Genomic DNA, 18,953 nt, shown 5'->3' on the forward strand with positions numbered 1-18,953 from the left:
CCAGCGCAAAGTGACAGCTCCCAGTGCCCCCAGTTCAGGACACGAACCCAGTGCTCCCAGTTCAGGGCACAGCTCCCAGTGCTCCCAGTTCAGGACAGGAACCCAGTGCCCCCAGTTCAGGGCACAGTTCCCAGTGCCCCCAGTTCAGGACACGAACCCAGTGCTCCCAGTTCAGGGCACAGCCCCACTGCCCCCATGGCAGCCGTGGCCCCTCCACAGGGGCTGTGCCCCCCGACCCCAGGGCTGCCCCGTCCGTGTCTGTGCCCAGCCGGGTTCCTGTCCTCGGGACTGTCCCCTTGTCCCCCCCAGAGGCCAGCGGTGCTCCGGGGCTCTCGCTGCCCGTCCCCACGTTCCCTGTCCTTTGCTTAATCCGCTTTCTGCAGCTAAAGCGGCCCCAGGTCCCCAGTAATCCCCTCTGCGGCCAGGGATTAATTCCCTGCGGGGCCGAGCCAGCCGGGCTGGCAAATAAATACCCAAAGATTTGGTGAAAACCTTCTCTACCAAGCTCCCACACACGCAGCCCCACTCCAGGCTCCCCGCGGTGACTGGGGAAACTGAGGCACGCGCTGGGTGCTGGATAGAGGCCTGGGACTGCCACTCTCTGTGTCCCCTGGGTCCCTGGGGCTGGGGCGGGGAGAGGGGACCTCAGCCCGAGCCCTCAGCGATCGATCCAGCCGCAGGTTGAGGCTGCCCGGGCTGTCACACCCATGGCCGGCATCCAGCGCTCCGGTCCCGGCTTGCCCGGCCCCGGGCAGGGCGAGGGCGGCTGCCGTGGCCGCGGATGCCGGGACGGGGTGGGAGAGACGAGCCTCGACCTGTCCGTGCTGCCGGGCCCAGCCCACGCCCGGCTCGCCGGAATGGGGTCAGCACCCCCAAATTACCCCGGCAAAGCCACCCTGGGAGAGGGTCCTGGATGGAGGTGGTGGGCGACAACTTCGGGGCTGCTCTGGGTTCAGGCTGAGCCCAGCGGGACTCTGGGGTTCACTGGGGGTCCTGGTTCTGCACAGGGGACCCCCGCACTGGGCTCACAGCGTTCACAGGGAGCGTGTTTAACGGGATTAACTGGCCCACATTCCTGCTTGGCAATTCCTGTCCCCCCACCAAGAGATCTCATTCTGATTTGGGGGGTCAGACCAGGCCCCCTGAGAGGGTGAGCCCCACATTCCGTGGGCCGAGGGCACTCCCTGGCTGTGCTGGGAGCTGGCCACGGATGCAGAAAGGCTCGTCCCCGCTAGCCCAGCCCGGGGGTCACCTGCGACCGCGGGGGTCACTGGAACCCAGGGGTGTCACTGGTGGAGGTGGCCCCAGCTGTGTTTGTGTCCCTGGAACCCAGGGGTGTCACTGGTGCAGGTGGCCCCAGCTGTGTTTGTGTCCCTGGAACCCAGGGGTGTCACTGGTGGAGGTGGCCCCAGCTGTGTTTGTGTCCCTGGAACCCAGGGGTGTCACTGGTGGAGGTGGCCCCAGCTGTGTTTGTGTCCCTGGAACCCAGGGGTGTCACTGGTGGAGGTGGCCCCAGCTGTGTTTGTGTCCCTGGAACCCAGGGGTGTCACTGGTGGAGGTGGCCCCAGCTGTGTTTGTGTCCCTGCTCCCCGCGGCTGCTCCGTGACCCCAGCGCTGCCCCCGCCCCTTTGGGGGTCCCCCGGGGCACGGAGGGGCGGGGGGCTGAGACCTGGGGATCCCGGGGGTCACGGGGACACGGGGATAGAGGGGACACGGAGATAGAGGGGACACGGGGACACAGGGACACGGGGACACGGGGATAGAGGGGACAGGGGGATAGAGGGGACACAGGGACAGTGGGATAGAGGGGACAGGGGGACACGGGGACAGTGGGACACGGGGATAGAGGGGACAGGGGGGGACAGGGGGATAGAGGGGACACGGGGATAGAGGGGACAGGGGGACACGGGGATAGAGGGATAGAGGGGACACAGGGACACGGGGATAGAGGGGACACAGGGACACGGGGATAGAGGGGACAGGGGGACAGAGGGGACACGGGGACAGGAGCTCGGGTCGCTCCCCCGCCCCCCCGGGACCCTCCGGCGGGGATTTCGCACCCCCCGTCCCACCCGGGCGCGCGCCGGGGGCGGGGCTCCGCGGGACACGCCCACTCCTCTGCGGGAAGAGCCAATGGGAGGCCGAGGGCGGGGCAAGCACGGGAGGGGGCGGGGCCACGGTCCGGGTAACAGATGCGGGCGGGGGGGGCACGTGGGGGACGCGGGACCACCGGGACAGCGGGGACACGGACACACGGACACGGGGACACACGGACACGGGGGCACACGGACACGGGGACAGCCAGCCCCGTGGGGACTGACAGGCGGACAGGGCACAGCCAGCTCCGGGAGGGAACAGGGAACTGGGCGGGACAGACAGACGGACGGACGAGGGACAGTCAGATCTGGGAGGGGACAGGGGACAGGCAGTCCCGGTGGGACAGACGGATAGGGGACAGCCAGCTCCGAGGGGGACAGCGGGACAGTTAGCCCCCGAGGGGACACACAGACCCGGACAGGGGACAGGTCCCGGGGGAGGGACAGGAGGACAGGAGCGGGCTGGGGTCTTGGCACCCGGGGGGGGGAACACGGGAACAGAGCGCCCGGCTCAGGGACAGACGGACAAGGTGACAGGGGGGACGCACCCTCCCAGCGCCCCCGCTCCAGGAGCGGGGCTGTGCGGAGCCTCCCGCAGCGGCTCCTCCGCCCGGCCGCGCACCGGGAGCCCGACGGGGCGGCTCTGCGGCCGCTCCGCCGCCTTCCCCGGCCGGGGATGCAGCCCGGAGCCGGGGGCAGCCGGCGATCGGGGCTCCGGGACACGGCAGCCCGACACCCACCCGGGGCCGCGGCTGCCCGAAGGTAACGGGGGGACGGGGCAGGGAAGGTGCGGGAGGGTTTATTCCCAGGGGTTTATTCCCAAGGGAGCTGGGGAGGGGGGTCCCGCAGCAGGGATGTGTGGAGCCACTTGTGGTGACACGGCTGGCGGCGACAGGACTGTGACGACGCGACCTCTCCCTTTCTCCAGGGATTTGAAGCTGGGTCAAGCCATGGAAGTGTCATTGTGACGGCTCTGGGGCCCGGAGAAGTGAGCGGCTGGGACACCGGGGCACCGGGCTCTGCTCTGCAGCTGGACACCGGGACGGTCCCGAAAAAGCAGCACAGCCCTGGGCAGAGCGGGCAGAAAGCGGGGTTTGGCACGGACTGCAGGGGCACAGGACAATACCTGGGGGCCAGGAGCCGTCCCACCACCCACCTGGGGCTGGGAACATCGGCCCCTTGACTGGACTCTGGCACCCATCCGAGCCCGATGAGGAGCTGGGGCTGAATGTGAACCTATGCAGACCAGGAAGAAATACATTTTCCTGACTTTCCTTGCCTCTTGGCTCCTGCTTTTCTTCTTCGGAGGGGATCAGCTGCGCCGTTTCGCTCCCTTTTCCGGGAGGAAAGCAGAAGCCCGGAGGAACTGGCCCCGCTGGACAGATCGGTCCCTCCTCAAAAGCTTTGCGGACCCCGAGGAGCTGCAGAGGGATGAGGACCCTTCCTTGCTGTCCCCCCGGGAGCGGCGGGCGGCGTGGCTGAGCACCTACAGGAGCAGCAGCTGCCGGATGGAAACCTGCTTCGACTTCTCCCGGTGTGAGAGGCACGGCTTCAAAGTGTTCACCTACCCCCAGGAGCGGGGCCAGCCCGTCTCGGAGACCTATGGCAAAATCCTCAGCTCCATCGAGCGCTCCCGCTACCACACCCTGAACCCCGAGGAAGCCTGTCTGTTCATCCTCAGCATCGACACTCTGGACCGCGACCACCTCTCGGGCCGCTACGTCCGCAACGTGGATGAGAAAATCCGCGGCTTTCCGCTCTGGAACGGCGGCCGGAACCACCTCATCTTCAACCTCTACTCGGGCACCTGGCCCAGCTACACCGGGGACCTGGGCTTTGACATCGGCCAGGCCATCCTGGCCAAAGCCAGCTTCAACACCGACAGCTTCAGGCCCGGCTTCGATGTCTCCATCCCTCTGTTCTCCAAGGACCACCCGCAGCGCGGCGGGGACAAGGGGTGGCTGTTCCAGGACTCGGTGCCCCCCAAAAAGAAATACTTGTTGGTGTTCAAGGGGAAGCGGTACCTGACCGGCATCGGCTCCGGCACCCGGAACGCGCTGCACCACATCCACAACGGGAAGGACATCATCTCCCTCACCACCTGCAAGCACGGAAAGGACTGGGAGAAGCACAAGGACACGCGCTGTGACAAGGATAACGTCGACTATGAAAGGTGAGTCAGAGTTGGGGCACGAAAGGAGGGTCTGGGGCCATGGGACACCCCACAAACGTTCCTGCCTCTCTGCGGGGTGGCTGCTGGACCTCCAGAGAGAGAAGTTTTGGGTTCTTCTGGAATGGATTTCACTGCACAGTGGGGAGCGAGATGCTGACTGCTCAGGGCTTTCCTGCTCTGTATTAAAGTTGGAGTAATCTGGCGAGAGCAGCTCTTATCTGCAATCGCTGCCACCGCCTCTAATACGATTTCCCTTTTTCTGAACGCTGATGAATGACGCTTTTCTTCTCCCCCCTCCCGCTCTCCCCCAACATAAACGTTTCTCTTGGAGATGAGCCCGAAACGTCCCCCCCTCACTGGCTCCACTGAAAATCCCACAAAACTGGAGGGTCTGTGGTGTCCCAGTGTGGGCAGCCCCAGTTAATTGGTGGTGGTGGGTGGAGGTCCCCCTGCAAATGGATGTGGTGGCAGCAGCGTGTGATGGAAACACCGCTGGAAAAATTTGGGGTACAAAGTTCTGTGAGTTTGGGGGGTTCCGTTCTGCAGGGACACACGCCAGCTCCTCATCTCCCCATCCAACTACTCAGGACCCATCACCAGCTGCAGAATCAGGGCTGGTAAACACAGACCCCGGCCCAGAGCCAATGTGCAGGTCCCCATCCCTGCCTGGGGACATCCCCCAGGCACCCGGCTGGAGAGCAGATGGGGAGAGGCCACGTTGGGCATCATCCTCAAAGCGTCTTAGGAGGTGCCGGGAGGTAAAAGTGGAACTGGGGTGCTGTCACTGGGATTAGCTGGGGCTTTGGGATGGGTCATGGCCCAGCAGGGTCAGCACTTGCAGCAAAGTCTTTTTGGGATGGGACAGTGGGGTTGGCAGGGCAGGGGGCTCAAGGTCAGCCCCAAGCTGTGCCAAGGGGCAGCGGGATGAGAATTCCCCCCCCATCCGCCCACCCAGGTAATCCCCTAATGCTGTTTGCAAATACAGGGGGATTTACACCTCTCCCAGGATGGCTTTGGGCAGGGGATCGATGGCCGAGCACGTGGCGGCTGCTCCTGTGTGACCCCGAGCCTCCTCCTGTGGGACACCGGGCAAAAAACCACCGGCATCTCCATGAGAGCCAGCTCTGCCCGAGCTCCCGCGGGGATCGGTGCCCTCCTGCCCGAGGAGATGTTCCCAGGCTCGGACAAGGGGCCAGGCCAGCGGGGAGGGGACAAAGTGACACCCCGGCAGCCCCGGTGTGTGGGGTGGAGGCAGCTCGGGGAGCAGAGGAAGGCCCTGCTGGGGGTTCCATCATCCTCCTCATGCCCGAGGGGCTGCCCCAAACAATCCGGTTCTGTTCTGGGATAAAGGGCGGCTTGTGGCCGCGTTCGGAGCAGCCAGCGCGGGCTGGGAAAGGCTCTGCGGAGCCGCCGGTGCCGGTGGCACCGTGCCCGGCCGGAGCCACGGAGGGGCCCGGCCAAGGGGGAGCGGCGGGCGCCCGTCCCGGCTCCTGACAAAACAAGGAAGCCCTGACGGCGATTGCCAGGAAACCGCAACGCGTCAGGAGCGAAGTATTTCCATCGGGAGGCTTCGGCCCCGCAGCCCGGCCGGCGCCAGCCTCCCCACGGCGAGGGGAAGCGGCTCCCGCTGCCCTCCCAGCCCCGGCAGCATCGGGGTCACCGAGGAGAGGTGACAGCCGGGCCTGGCCCGGGGGATGTCGCTGCTGTGGTTTCACGGCAGGGTCTGGGCGCTGTTCGAGCCGCTGTCACCCCTCCGCTTGCACGGGAGTTTGGGGGTCAAGGTTTTTGGCATCCTTTGGAGACTTTGGGGAGGTTCATCCAGAGGCGGATTTTATTGTAAAGCTCTGTGCCTTGGCATCGGGGCTCATTTCCCAAATGTGATGACACAGCCTCAGCTCCCAGGCTGGCACCAGCAGGGTCCCACCGCAGGGACACCCTTCCTCCAGGGACCAACATATTTCGAGGGCTCTTTTTGACCTCCCAACCACCCGGACCATGCGAGTCCTCCCCGGTCCAGCCCATCCAGGACCGGCTGCCCCTCCCCTCGGGCAGGAACAGACGGGGTCTGTCCCGACCTAAAGTCAATATTGGATTTTCCGGCGCGGCCGCAGGGACCGAGCCTCTCCCCAGCACGGCACAGAAGGGGCTTTGACAGCCCCACGGGCGAGCCTGGCCGGGGGGGCCGCGCTGCCGGCACCCACAGCACCCCCCGAGCGCTGCCAGGGCGGGCAGGGCTGGTCCTGCCCAGCGAGTCTGGGCACGGCACAGGAGTCGCTGCAGTTTCGGGCTCGGGGGTTCGGGTGGTGGCCTTGCTCTGGGTGTCGTCGCCGGAGGGTGGGAGGAGCTGGGTCGCGCCTTTGAAGGGCGCTGGGGTCCTACCCTGACCCCACTTCTTTAAGGGATGCCCGGGTATGTCCGTTCATCACCCAGGAGCTCTCTGCTCACACAATACCAGGGATGTTCAGAGCCAAAATCAGTCCAAACCCATCCCAACCCTGCTCTGGGATGGCTCCACACCTGCCAGGTGCCAGCAGCAGCTCCCGGGATGCTCACAGGAGGGGAGGGGGCCACGCCTGACCCCCGCCCCATCTCCCACACCAGGTTTGACTACCAGGAGCTGCTGCACAACTCCACCTTCTGCATCGTGCCCCGGGGCAGGCGCCTGGGCTCCTTCCGCTTCCTCGAGGCTCTGCAGGTACAGGGTGGGCAGGGGGATGAAGGGACCCCCTCAGCGGGGCCCGGGGGCTCTGTCCCAGCCTGCGGGGTCCCTCCACAGGCCGCCTGCATCCCGGTGCTGCTGAGTGACGGCTGGGAGCTGCCCTTCGCCGAGGCCATCGACTGGGGCAGAGCTGCTGTCGTGGGCAGCGAGAGGCTCCTGCTGCAGGTACCGGCTCCAGATCCTGCCCCACGCCAGGCACCAGACCCCCAATCCTAACGCCAGTGCTGGTGGAGCTCTCAGCCGAGTTTGGGGGTGAGCCCCTGGCAGCTGAGCCTGGCAGTGCTCCCGTGGGCAGATGCAGGAGGGTCTGACCCAGCCTGGGGTGGGGGTCCCGCTGCAGCTGCAGCCCTGGGGCACCGTTCATCTCGGGGGGAAGGTGGGAAGCATCTTCTCGGGCACAAACCCTCGGGAATCCTGGGCCCCTATCCTGCTCCAGGGAGAGGAGATGCAGCCCCACAGGGGGAGGGTGGCATCACAGGGGCTGTCCCTGGGGACAGGGACATGGAGCCTCTGGGGGAAGCTGAGGTGAGCACCCCGTGCTCCCCTGGCGCAGATCCCCTCCGCCGTGCGCTGCATCCACCCGGAGCGCGTGCTGGCTTTCCAGCAGCAGACCCAGTTCCTGTGGGATGCCTACTTCTCCTCCGTGGACAAGATCGTGCACACCACGCTGGAGGTGAGCCCCCCACCCCGAGCCCCCCTCCCCAGCTGCCAGGGCCACAGCCGGGGTGCTGGGAGCATCACTCGGGCCTCTGGCAGATCATCAAGGACCGGCTGTCTCCACCCCGCTCCCGCTCCCGTTTCCTCTGGAATACTCTGCCCGGGGGGCTCCTGGTCCTGCCTGACTTCTCCACCCACCTCGGGGATTTTCCCTTCTACTACCTGCAGCACGGTAGGATCCTGCCTGCCCCGGCTGAGCACGGCGAACCCGGGCCATGCCACAACACTTCTCCTTTCCCTTTCCCACCCTTTTTTCAGGCTACAGCCCCTCCAAGAAGTTCACGGCTTTCATCCGGGCGGCCTCGCAAGCAGGGTCGCTGTCCCAGCCCATCCTCAGGCTCATCCAAGCCGTCTCCGGATCCCAGTACTGCGCCCAGGTAGGAGGAGCTGGGGTCAGGGGGTGGGTGCAGCTCTCAGGGATCCTGTGGGGTGGCGGGGCTGGGTCCTGTGGGTCAGAGAGGGGATGGGTGGGTTTAGGGCTGGAGAGAGTGGCTGATGGTGTCACCTTTGGGTGGGCAGAGCTCTGTCAGCAGCCCTCTGCGGTGGAGGTGGGACCACCTGGGAGTTTATCCTGGCCCAAACTACCACGAGATGGTTTGGGGATGGGCTGGACTGGAGCCCACCAAAGCCCTCTGGCCACACCTGTCCTCCTCTTGCAGATCGTGGTCCTGTGGAGCTGCGAGAAGGCACCACCCCCGAGCGGGAAATGGCCCCAGAGCACCGTGCCTCTGACCATCATCCAGGGCAGGAGGAAGGTGAGGGGAGGGATCTGGGACACGGGCAGGGAGCCGGAGCAGCCGCCCCAGGGCACAGCCCCACCTGTGTGTCCTCCCTCCATAGCTCAGCGAGCGCTTCTTCCCCTTCGAGGCCATCCAGACGGACGCGGTGCTGAGCCTGGACGAGGACACCAGCCTCTCCACCAGCGAGGTGAGGCTCCGGCTCCCTCGGACGCTCAGTGGGGCTGTCCCCGTGTCCCCTCGTCCTCCAGGGGGTGGGTGACCCTGCAGTGGTGACACCGTGCCCGTGCCAGGTGGACTTCGCCTTCTCGGTGTGGCGCAGCTTCCCCGAGCGCATCGTGGGCTTTCCCACCCAGAGCCACTTCTGGGACCCCGAGCAGGGGCGCTGGGGCTACACCTCCAAATGGACCAACGAGCTCTCCATCGTCCTCACCGCCGCCGCCTTCTACCACAGGTACCCGGCCCGGGGCTGCTGGGGCCGGGGGGCTCGGCCACATCCCGCCCTCACCCCGTTCTCCCCCTCGCAGGTATTACCACAGCCTCTTCACCGAGTACCTGCCCGCGGGGCTGCGGGAGCTGGTGGACGGGCTGGCCGCCTGCGAGGACATCCTGATGAACGTCCTGGTGGCCGCTGTCACCAAGCTGCCACCCATCAAGGTGAGCCAGCGGAAACAGCACAAGGAGGCGGCGGCCCAGCAGGCAGAGTGCGGGGAGGGGGCTGCGGGGACCCCCCCGCCCGGCCCGCCGAGCCCCTCAGCCCCGCACGGTGCCAAGGTGAAGGGCACGGCCGGCAGCCGGCGTTTCTCCCAGCGGCAGGACTGCCTCAACCAGTTGGCCGACTGGTTTGGCTACATGCCCCTGGTGTCCTCCCAGCTGCGCCTCGACCCCGTCCTCTTCAAGGACCAGGTCTCCGTCCTGCGCAAGAAATACCCGAGCCTGGAGAAGGCGTGAGGGTGCCGGGGTCGGGCCGGCTCCGGGTGTCCCGTTCCCGGCGCTCGGAGCCCTCCGGGAGCAGGCGGTGGCTGCTGCTGACGGGGTTTTACTCGTTATTGGGTTTTTACCAGTGCAATAAAGGAGGGTGGAGAGCAGGGATCCGGATGGTGGCTGTGGGATGTGGGGGGAGCTCTGGGAGCACCAGCTTTTGGGTGCTCCCACACTTCTGCCGTCGGCACGCCGGGAATAACCCGGGCAGCTCCCTCAGCCCTGGGGGGAGGGAGAGTCCTTCACCTTCCCCAGGGCAAACAGAGGAGCGATAAGAGGAGTTTGTGACCTCCCTCCCTCCCGCTGGGTCCCCCGCAGTCCCTGGGCAGCCCCAGCGCCCCATTGCCTCACAGCGCTCCCCAGAGAAGGCAAAAGGGGTGTTTCAGCTGTCTTTCCTCCCAGCTGAATATAAACAGGGAATATTAAGTGGCCTCCAACAGCCACTCTCAGGCTGCCACAGACCCGCATCTGTCCTTGGCTCCTACAGATACCGGAGATAACACCCAGACCCAACATCCCCCCACACACCCCCGTGTGCTCTGCTTTATTTTCCACACATGAGAAGTGCCCCCGGGACTCCAGGGAGTCAGTCGCGGGGGGGCTGGCATTCCCGGCAGTCCCGCATCTCCTCGGAGTAGCTCTCCACCTGGATGGTGGTGGTGTGGAATCGGAAGGCGCCCTGCAGCCGGGAGCTGGCCTCCTCCAGCACCTCCTGCGCGCTGGCAGCCGCGTCTGCGTGGGGAAAACCTGGGGATGTCGGGCTGGGGGGGACCCCGACCCTCCCCGCCCGACACTGTGACACTCACTGATGGCGATGTGCACCCAGAGCGGCTCTGATCCCCCTGTCCCTCCCCTGGTGACACTCATTGTACACACAGAGTGGCTCTGAGCCCCTTGTCCCCCCTGGTGACACTCACTGATGGCGATGTGCACGGAGAGCAGCAGCTCTGGGTCCCCCTGTCCCCCCCGGTGACACTCACTGATGGCTCTGAGCCCCTGTCCCGCCCCGGTGACACTCACTGATGGCGATGTGCACCGAGAGCAGTGGCTGTGCCGCTGTCAGCGCCCAGATGTGCAGGCTGTGCACGGCCTCCACGCCCCGCACCGCCAGCAGCGTCTCCCGCACCGCGTTGAAATCCATCCCTTTGGGGGTCCCTGCGGGGGCAGAGCCGCGGGAGCTGCAGGGACGGGACCCGCGGCATCCCCGGGTGACCCCCCCTCCCCTCGGGGGTCCCTACCCTCCATGAGGACCAGGAGGACGTCGCGGAGGATGGTCAGCGTCGTGCCCAGCACCAGCGCGGAGAAGAGGAAGGTGCAGATGGGATCCACGTACTTGTACTCGGGCTGGAGGGGGTGGCAGGGGGTGAGACCCCCCTCCCTCCCCGGCACCATCACCTCACCCCAAATCCCCATCGGGACCAGCAGGGCGGGCGCACAGTCCCGCCCAGGAGCCGCTGTCCCCGTGTCCCCAGCACCATCCCAGACCTTGAAGAAGATGATGTAGGAGGCGATGAGGACTCCGACGCTCTGCAGCAGGTCCCCCACGACGTGGACGAAGGCGGCGCGGACGCTGGCGTTGGGCTGCTCGCCGCCTGCCCCGTGGCTGTGGCCGTGCCCCGGCTGGTGCAGGGCCACCCCCATCCTGCGGGCAGGGCACCGCTGCCACCCCGGGGCCCACCGGGCTCAGGGAGGGGACAGCCCGGGGTGGGGCAGGGCTCGTGTGGCCGTACGTACACGATGTTGACGGCCACGGCGCAGGCGGAGGTGATGAGCATGACCCCACCCTCGATGTCGTAGTCACCCGAGAGCAGGCGCTGGGCCCCCAGGTAGACCAGGACCCCCGTCACCACCCAGATGGAGAGCACGGAGAGCAGAGCCCCCAGGATCTCTGCGGAGAGACCCCCGCACACATTGCTGCTTCACTGCCGTGCCATCCCGAGCATCGTTCCGGGCTCCCCGGCTGTGTTTGGGCGCAGTGAGAGCCCCTCGGAGCTCATCCCCGGGGATGTTCTTGCACAGGGCCGGCAGCGCCTCTGCCTTGCTTTGTTGGCGGTGCCAGGACTTTGCCAGGGCTCCCCAGGCCCCTCAGGGCACCCCCAAAACCCCGTGGTCCACGCGGGGGATGCTCCGGTGGCATCCCCAGGGCACTGCCCCGCGTTACCTGCCCGGTGCCATCCGAAATTCATGGTTTTGGTGGGGGGGCGTGAGGACACCCAGAGCGAGAAGAGGCTGATCATGATGCTGGCAAAATCCGTCAGGAGATGGGCAGCGTCCGTCAGGATGGCCAGGCTGTGTGCCAGGTACCCGCCTGCGGACACGGGACATCGGGGGGACATCGGGGGGACATCGGGGGGACATCGGGGGGACATCGGGGGGACGTGGCAGGGGTCTTTCCCCGAGCTGCGCACAGATCAGCTCACCCCGCGCCACAGTGGGGTCCCACGGGGTGTTTTGACCCCCAGAAAGCCAACAGGGCACCCACAGCAGGCAATCAGGACAAGGGGGGCTCTGCGCAGCCGCTCGGGCTGACCCCACTGGGACCACCCCGAGGGACCCCCAGCACTCACCCACGGCTTCCCCCACCATGAAGAAGAGGCAGATGCCAGCGGCCAGGTAGAGCTTCCTGCGTGCCCGCTGCTGCTGGCCGGGGTGGCCGTGGGTCCCCCGCGTGTGGCAGTGCTGGCCACGCCGTGTCCCCAGCTCCAGGGCTGGCGCCTGTCCCCGCACGGCCCCCGCACAGGACCTGCCGGCCAAAGCGCTGCTTGGGGCTGGGGGGGACTTTGGGGGACCCCGAATGCTCCCCCCAGCCCTTTCCCCGGCCAGACCCCACTCGGGGGCCGCACAGCAAAGAGGGGACAGGACACCCCCATCCCCCCCGGGCACCCCCGTACCCTCCTGTGCCCTCGCTCAGGAGGTGCCGCTTCTCTTCGCCGGCTGCCATCCTCCTCCGGCTCGGGGGCTCGGCGCGGTCACCCCGGCGTGTGGCCGGCGTTGGTGGCAGCCGGTGGCCTCGGCTCGTGTGAAGAGCCGGGATTCGTGTGCAAATCCCGGCTGGAGGAGGGACGGCCAAGCCGGCTGCAAAGCGCCCGCGGAGCCTGCCCCGGGCTGGGCCCCCTCGGCCGCCACCCGGGGGGCTGCTGGGGTGGGGGGGATTGTTCTGGAACCCCCCCAGAGCGTTCCACAGGAGCCGCACACCCGGGCTGGGTGCAGCCCCGGAGGCAGAGGGGGATGGAGCATCCCCATGTCCCCTCCAAAGGCTCGCGGTGATCCCCGCCCCCCTCCCCGCTTTGGGGAGCCCTCGGAACCCCCCCAGTTTAGATCCAGACATGTGATGGATAAGCCCGGACCCCCCCTCCACAGCAGGGGCTCCTGTCCCCCCACCCTTAATTACTCTGGGGCTAATTGCACTTGTGGCTCAGTTCCGGGTGCTGCCTCAGTTTCCCCCCTCGGCCCCTGCTTAGCAGGATGATGTTTTTGCAGGAGAAAAGCATTTATGGGGTACTTTAGCGTTTAGGATGTATATTTGTATTTATGGTGTATTTTTTTTCATCCAGGGTGTATTTTTGAGCTCGGTCAGCAGCAAACCAGCAGCTCCATGCCGAGATCATCCCCATTTCGGGGGCTGGCCCTGCCTGGAGCATCCTCAGCCTCCCCGTGCCACATCTCCAGCCCAGGGCAAGCTCTGGACAGGGCATCCCATCCCCAGGAGATAAATCCTGTCCGGTGCCGACCTGTCACATCCCGGGCAGCCGGCCAGGAGCGGCTGCCGGCGCTGCCAGAGGTGCTAATGAGGCTGGAAATTAAGAGGTGTCCCTCTGCCACGCCGGGTGCTGCCAGGGACACCCTGATGGCACCAGCCCTGCAAACCCATCCCCGGTGCCCACCGCAGGGCTGACGAGCCGAGAGCGAGAGGCGAGGAAGAAAATAACCACCCAAAGCAGCAGCAGTTTTCTTTACAAAATACACCAATTTCAAATCCGTGACAATTATATACAAAACAAGGGAATTATAAAACGTGCGGAATTATCCTATTTGCACCCGTATAGAAAAGTGTCCTGTGCTGGAGCAGGAGCCGGCTCGCCAGGTCCCTGCCGTGTGTCCCCCCCCTGCATCCCAAATCCTTCGCCGGACATCCTGTGCCCGGGGGCGTTTCTCCCTCGCCGGCAACGTTGCTGTGGCTACAGGGAAGCTGCCGAGGGAGAGGATGAGGAGATGAAGGAGTGCCCAAGCCCCCAAAGCTCCCCCATGGGTGCTGGAGGCTCCTGGGGAGGTGGGTTCAGCCTTACCCATCGCTGTCCTCTCGGGCGCTGCGTTCTCTTCCACCTCTTCTTCCTCGCCATCAAAGTATTCCTCATCTTCCTCTGCTGCAAACAAGCGGCCAAAGGTCACGGGGAGCCACAGGGAAAAGCAACGGGTGTCACCAGCAGGGTGGGAGTCGGTAAAGGGGCACTGGGGGCTGAATTACCGGGGTCGAAGTCCAAGGCGTGGATGGCCTCGGTGAGGTGGTCCAGGCTCACGGAGAAGGCGTCCATGCTCTCGTAGCCCTGCTCGATCTTGTCCAGGCGACCACCCTTGGAGGCCTCCACGATCCTGGGCAGGGAGAGCACGGAGAGATGTGTCTGTGTGTGTGTGTGTGTGTGTCCCTGTCCCCTCGCTGGGCTGGGGACAGTGGGGCACCAGGGCAGGGGGTCAGGGCATCCCCCACCCTCCAAGTCCTGCCCGCGGGGTTTGGATCGTGGAGATTGCCCCAGTTTGAGCACTTACGTTTTTATGAGCTGCTTGGCGTTCTGTGGAGAGAGAGAGAAGGGGAAGGAGAGGAGGAGAAGAGGGAGGAGAAGGAGGTGAGCGAAGCCACAGCAGCCACCAGGTCGTGCCCAGCAGTGGGAGCCCCAGGGGGGAGGGGGCAGCTTTGGGGGTCTCACCATGAGGAAGGCGGCTCCCCCCGTCTCCTCGGCTGCCTGGATGGCTGTCTCCACCAACCGGCTCGACTTCTCAAGCTGCTCCTTGTACTGGCAGATGAGGCTCTGGATGAAGGCGGTCTTGTCCGCCTGCTCCTGGGAGATGCGCTGCAGCAGCTCCGCCTTCTTCTCCTCCAGCAGCGCTGCCAGGGCGTCAAAGCGAGCGCAGAGCTCCCTCTTGGCCGCCTCGCTGTTCTCCTGCGGGGACAAGGGACAAGCGATGCCACCTCTGTGTCCCCCCGGCGCCTGCAGCACCCCAAGGCTTCTCTGCCCCATGGCCATGCCCGGCTCAGGGTTCACCCCCGGGTTTTCGGGGGTCTCCTTTTCCCCCTTTCCTCACCTCGGTGCTCTGGCAGGAGTCCTCCAGCTGGGAGATGATGGTCTGGATCCGATCATTCCCCGCCACGAGCATGGAGATGCAGTTGTTCAGCTCAGTCTGGTGGGGGACACAGAGAAGTTTTATTTAACTCGTGTGGAGACAGGAACTTCTCCCATCCCAACACGGGGACGGGCTGGGCATTGCTCATCCCCAGCTCTGCTCCCCCTCATCCCTCACCAGCTCTAAATATAGCCTGTCTCCTGGGCAGTCACCCGGGGCTATTAATACCCCGTGAGCAGTGCCGCTGTTATTTGTGACTGTCCTGTGTCCCCCGCAGCCCCCCCGGGTCCCCCCCTCCACGGCACCTTCTGGCCCTGGAAGACGCTTTCCAGAGGGGCCACCTCGCAGTCCTTGTGGGCACCGAAGACTTTGCACATGGAGCAGGTGGGGACCTCGCAGGTGACGCAGTAGATGTTGATCCGCTCGTCCTCGTGCTCCTTGCACTTGGGGTGCTCCCCCTTTTTCAGTGGCCTGCTGGAGAGGATGGCACGGCCATGGTGACACCATGGTGACATCCACACCAGGGTGATGTCCCCGCTGCAGGGACACCCCTGCCACCGCGGTGACACCCCCACCGCCACCCCAAAATCAAGAGATTCTGAAAGAAAAGGGGCTGGATCCTGACATAATCCCACTGCTGTTCCTTTGGGAGCCACCTTTGCCTCTGGAAACCCCAGTAGGTCCCAGCTGAAGCCACCGTGGCTGGGCATGGCAGCGGGTGGCACTGGGGACAGGGGGGCTGCGGTCCAGAGGCGCTGCACCAGTGTCTAATTTTAGCCTTGAGCTGCCCGGATTTATCGTCACCCATCGTGTGACCGGGGTGGGGACACCCAGAAACCCCCAGGAGGTCCCAGACAGGGGGTGCAGCTCAGTTGTCCCATCCACAGCAAGGAGGGACATGGGGACAAGCTCTGAAACAGGGACAGACCCCCCGGCCCCCCCGGCAGCACCGGACACCTGCCACGTGCCATCGTCCCCGTCCCCATGGCTCTCACACAATATTTACAGGGGAATTTGGCTGGGGCCACTGCTCTGCCTCGAGAGCCTGTGTCCCCTCTGTCCCCACCCCCCCAGCTTCATGATTGTACCCACTGTGCCCCCCCAAACTGTCCCTCTGCCCCTTATCAGCCTCAGTGCCTGTTGTCACGAGCAGAGCCTGGATTCGCTCCCCACACCTCTTATCTCCCACAGAATGTTCCAGCAAGAGCACTCGGGGGGCAACAGGACGTCCCCAGCTGCCACCACCCCTCCAGGGACAGCCAGAGGCACAAACTGCTCTGGACAGAGGGGAGAATGGGTTGGAGGAGGAAGTTTTGAGTAGCAGGAGGAGGATTTTGGTGGAGGGAGGAAGATTTGATTCAGGAAAAGATCACTGAGCAGAAGAACCCCCAGGTGCGATCTCTTGGGGTCTCAGTGCTGGTGCTGGGGCATGGCAGGGGGCCACCCCCGTGTCCCAATGTCCCCATATCCCCATGTCCCCCCCATCCACGGCCGCCTGAGCCCACCTGGAGCACTCCTGTTTGTAGATGTCGATGATGTTCTCCACCAGCAGGTTCCTCTGCAGCCCGTAGACTCCGTGGCGATCCAGCAGCACCTCGTGGCGGCACGAAGGGCACCGGAACCGGCCCCCCGAAATCAAACTGCCCCGGCTCTGCCAGTACGGGTTGGCAGCCTGGGAGGGCAAGATGAACATCAGGGGCTCCATCAGTATCCCCACAATATCCCGGTGTCCCCCAGCCTGGGCGTGGGGAGGGGGATCCTCACCTGGAAGACGTCGTTGGCGCATTTGCGGCAGAGGTTGTGCTGGCAGGGCAGGATCACCACCGGCTTGCTGAACATCTCCAGGCAGATGGGGCAGATGAGCTGCTTCTCCAGGCTCTCCATGGGGCTGCCATCCTGCAGGATACCGGCTTGGAAATCCATGGGCTCCTCGGTGCTCTCCTCTCAGCGCTCTCGCTGCCGGCGGCCCTCGCCCCGCTATTTATAAATCGCCGCCTGTCACGCGGATCGCGACAGTCGGTGTCGGGTGTCCGGGGACAGCACCTGTCACACGGTGCTGAACCATCGGGAAGGGCCGGTAAACAAGATGGGCACAGGCTGTCCAGGAGGTGCTGCCCGCCCGTGCCGCGGACGTGTCCAGACTGGAGCTGTAAACAGAGCCCCGCTGCACACCCTGAGACCAGCACGGACCCCAAAACAGCACCAGAGCGGGGGCGAGGAGGGGCACACACCAGCCCTGTGGGCATGGGGACATTGTGGTGGTTCCAGAAACCAGGCTGAGCTGGGCCAGCTGCAGCAGGGAATAGGATTATACAGTTTGTCCCTTTCCACACCCAAAACATGATTATTTCTGGGGTGCAAACACGCCTCGCCTGCTGCTCCCTGCGTGCTTGGAGGGCAGAGGCAGCTCTGGGGAGACGCAGATGCCTGGCACATGCAGCAGGGTGCCCCCTCCCCAGGCAGGGGCTGGGGGGCTCCCCCATGACCCCAGACCCTGCGGGGGCTGCTCAGGCCGCTCCCCACAGGCACATCCCAGCCGTGACCCAGCTGGCTCCGACACTGGGGTGCCAAAGCTGACCCAGAAACGGCCGAGGGGGCAGAGGGTGAGCACAGGTCTCGCTGAAAACAGCCCCAGACACGGTGCCCAGCTGGCTGGCCAGGGGCCAGTGCTGGCCACGGGGAGAGCAGAGGGTAACCCTACCCTTGGCACAGATGGGTCAGCATGGGGGGACAGGGCAGGGGGGACTGCGGGCAGGAGGGGGTGCAGGGGGTACCTGGGTACCCAGGTGTGGGTGCACAGGGATGCACAGGTACGTGGATAAATGGATGCACAGGTGTATGGATAAATGGATGCACAGGTACAGGGATAAATGGATGCACAGGTACAGGGATAAATGGATGCACAGGTGTATGGATAAATGGATGCACAGGTGTATGGATAAATGGATGCACAGGTACAGGGATAAATGGATGCACAGGTACAGGGATAAATGGATGCACAGGTACAGGGATAAATGGATGCACAGGTGTATGGATAAATGGATGCACAGGTGTATGGATAAATGGATGCACAGGTACAGGGATAAATGGATGCACAGGTACAGGGATAAATGGGTGCACAGGTGTATGGATAAATGGATGCACAGGTGTATGGATAAATGGATGCACAGGTGTATGGATAAATGGATGCACAGGTACAGGGATAAATGGATGCACAGGTACAGGGATAAATGGATGCACAGGTACAGGGATAAATGGATGCACAGGTGTATGGATAAATGGATGCACAGGTGTATGGATAAATGGATGCACAGGTGTATGGATAAATGGATGCACAGGTACAGGGATAAATGGATGCACAGGTGTATGGATAAATGGATGCACAGGTACAGGGATAAATGGGTGCACAGGTACAGGGATAAATGGATGCACAGGTGTATGGATAAATGGATGCACAGGTACAGGGATAAATGGATGCACAGGTGTATGGATAAATGGATGCACAGGTACAGGGATAAATGGATGCACAGGTGTATGGATAAATGGATGCACAGGTGTATGGATAAATGGATGCACAGGTGTATGGATAAATGGATGCACAGGTACATGGATAAATGGATGCACAGGTGTACAGCACACGGTCTCGGGGTGCACTGACCCCCTCCTGTCCCCACAGCTGTTCTGGGGCTCCTTCCGCCCTGCCTCACGTGTGGAGCGAGTGACCGTGCCGGGACCCGCCAGGCACATCTTGCAAAATCGTTCCCGTCCCGGCACTTGGGGCTCTGCCAGCGAGGCGCTGGCAGGAGGACAGGGCTGGCTGGGCACCCGGGAGGGCAGCACGAGGGTCGGACCCTGCCCGGACCCAGACACGACCTGGCCCTGCCCTGGGTGACATTGATTAACTAATTGCTTCTGGACTCCATTAAGGGGATTCACAGGAACGGAGGGGTTGTAATGCCCTAAGCAGCTTTCCCAACCCACAAGGGGCTCGTTGGCCCCTAATTGGCTTGGGACAGCTTAGGCAGGACCCAGGGCACTAATCACCCCCGGGATCCTGCCCAATTAACCCTGGAGAGCCCACTACGGAAATGAACCTCCCTCTGCTTGGTCTTCGCAGGGCTCTGAGCAGGAGGTGGCCCTGGCTTCTCCCAAAATGTCCCTGTGGTGGCTCTGCAGTGGTTGAGGAGACAGCA

The 18,953-nt window shown here is 64.4% G+C and overlaps 3 protein-coding genes across 8 annotated transcripts; 1 reads left to right on the top strand and 2 right to left on the bottom strand.

Annotated features, from left to right (window-relative positions):
• The first annotated feature begins 2,257 nt into the window (after positions 1-2,257).
• On the top strand, positions 2,258-9,530 carry EXTL1 (exostosin like glycosyltransferase 1). 3 transcript variants are annotated; one of them, XM_014258450.2, is made up of 11 exons: positions 2,258-2,858; positions 3,025-4,269; positions 6,871-6,964; positions 7,046-7,153; positions 7,542-7,661; positions 7,745-7,877; positions 7,964-8,082; positions 8,365-8,460; positions 8,573-8,632; positions 8,736-8,896; positions 8,970-9,530. In XM_014258450.2, the coding sequence occupies exons 2-11, from the start codon at positions 3,335-3,337 to the stop codon at positions 9,391-9,393; spliced, it is 2,250 nt and encodes a 749-aa protein (XP_014113925.2). In that variant the 5' UTR covers positions 2,258-2,858; positions 3,025-3,334; the 3' UTR covers positions 9,394-9,530. The 3 variants fall into 3 exon arrangements, with proteins under 3 accessions (XP_014113925.2, XP_014113926.2, XP_005529864.2); XM_014258451.2 differs by having other exon boundaries at positions 7,593-7,661; positions 8,546-8,632; XM_005529807.3 differs by having other exon boundaries at positions 2,260-2,858; positions 8,546-8,632.
• A 245-nt stretch (positions 9,531-9,775) lies between these two features.
• On the bottom strand, positions 9,776-12,635 carry SLC30A2 (solute carrier family 30 member 2). Of its 2 annotated transcripts, XM_005529806.3 has the most exons (8): positions 12,315-12,635; positions 11,991-12,166; positions 11,585-11,731; positions 11,158-11,311; positions 10,909-11,065; positions 10,662-10,767; positions 10,444-10,578; positions 9,776-10,155 (listed from the first exon to the last, which is right to left on the bottom strand). In XM_005529806.3, the coding sequence occupies exons 1-8, from the start codon at positions 12,362-12,364 to the stop codon at positions 10,010-10,012; spliced, it is 1,071 nt and encodes a 356-aa protein (XP_005529863.2). In that variant the 5' UTR covers positions 12,365-12,635; the 3' UTR covers positions 9,776-10,009. The 2 variants fall into 2 exon arrangements, with proteins under 2 accessions (XP_005529863.2, XP_087923467.1); XM_088067341.1 differs by having other exon boundaries at positions 10,662-11,065.
• Positions 12,636-13,358: 723 nt separating this feature from the next.
• Positions 13,359-16,721, bottom strand: TRIM63 (tripartite motif containing 63). Of its 3 annotated transcripts, none has more exons than XM_088067344.1 (9): positions 16,525-16,721; positions 16,266-16,432; positions 15,066-15,231; positions 14,722-14,817; positions 14,346-14,579; positions 14,188-14,210; positions 13,889-14,013; positions 13,710-13,787; positions 13,359-13,612 (listed from the first exon to the last, which is right to left on the bottom strand). In XM_088067344.1, the coding sequence occupies exons 1-9, from the start codon at positions 16,681-16,683 to the stop codon at positions 13,602-13,604; spliced, it is 1,059 nt and encodes a 352-aa protein (XP_087923470.1). In that variant the 5' UTR covers positions 16,684-16,721; the 3' UTR covers positions 13,359-13,601. The 3 variants fall into 3 exon arrangements, with proteins under 3 accessions (XP_087923470.1, XP_014114034.2, XP_014114033.2); XM_014258559.2 differs by having other exon boundaries at positions 13,710-13,784; positions 15,066-15,234; XM_014258558.2 differs by having other exon boundaries at positions 15,066-15,234.
• Between the last annotated feature and the right edge of the window lie 2,232 nt (positions 16,722-18,953).

Source organism: Pseudopodoces humilis, chromosome 27 (assembly GCF_049639895.1).
Source record: "Pseudopodoces humilis isolate 2021_Gansu_Grassland_sample_001 chromosome 27, ASM4963989v1, whole genome shotgun sequence".
NCBI classification, from domain to species: domain Eukaryota; kingdom Metazoa; phylum Chordata; class Aves; order Passeriformes; family Paridae; genus Pseudopodoces; species Pseudopodoces humilis.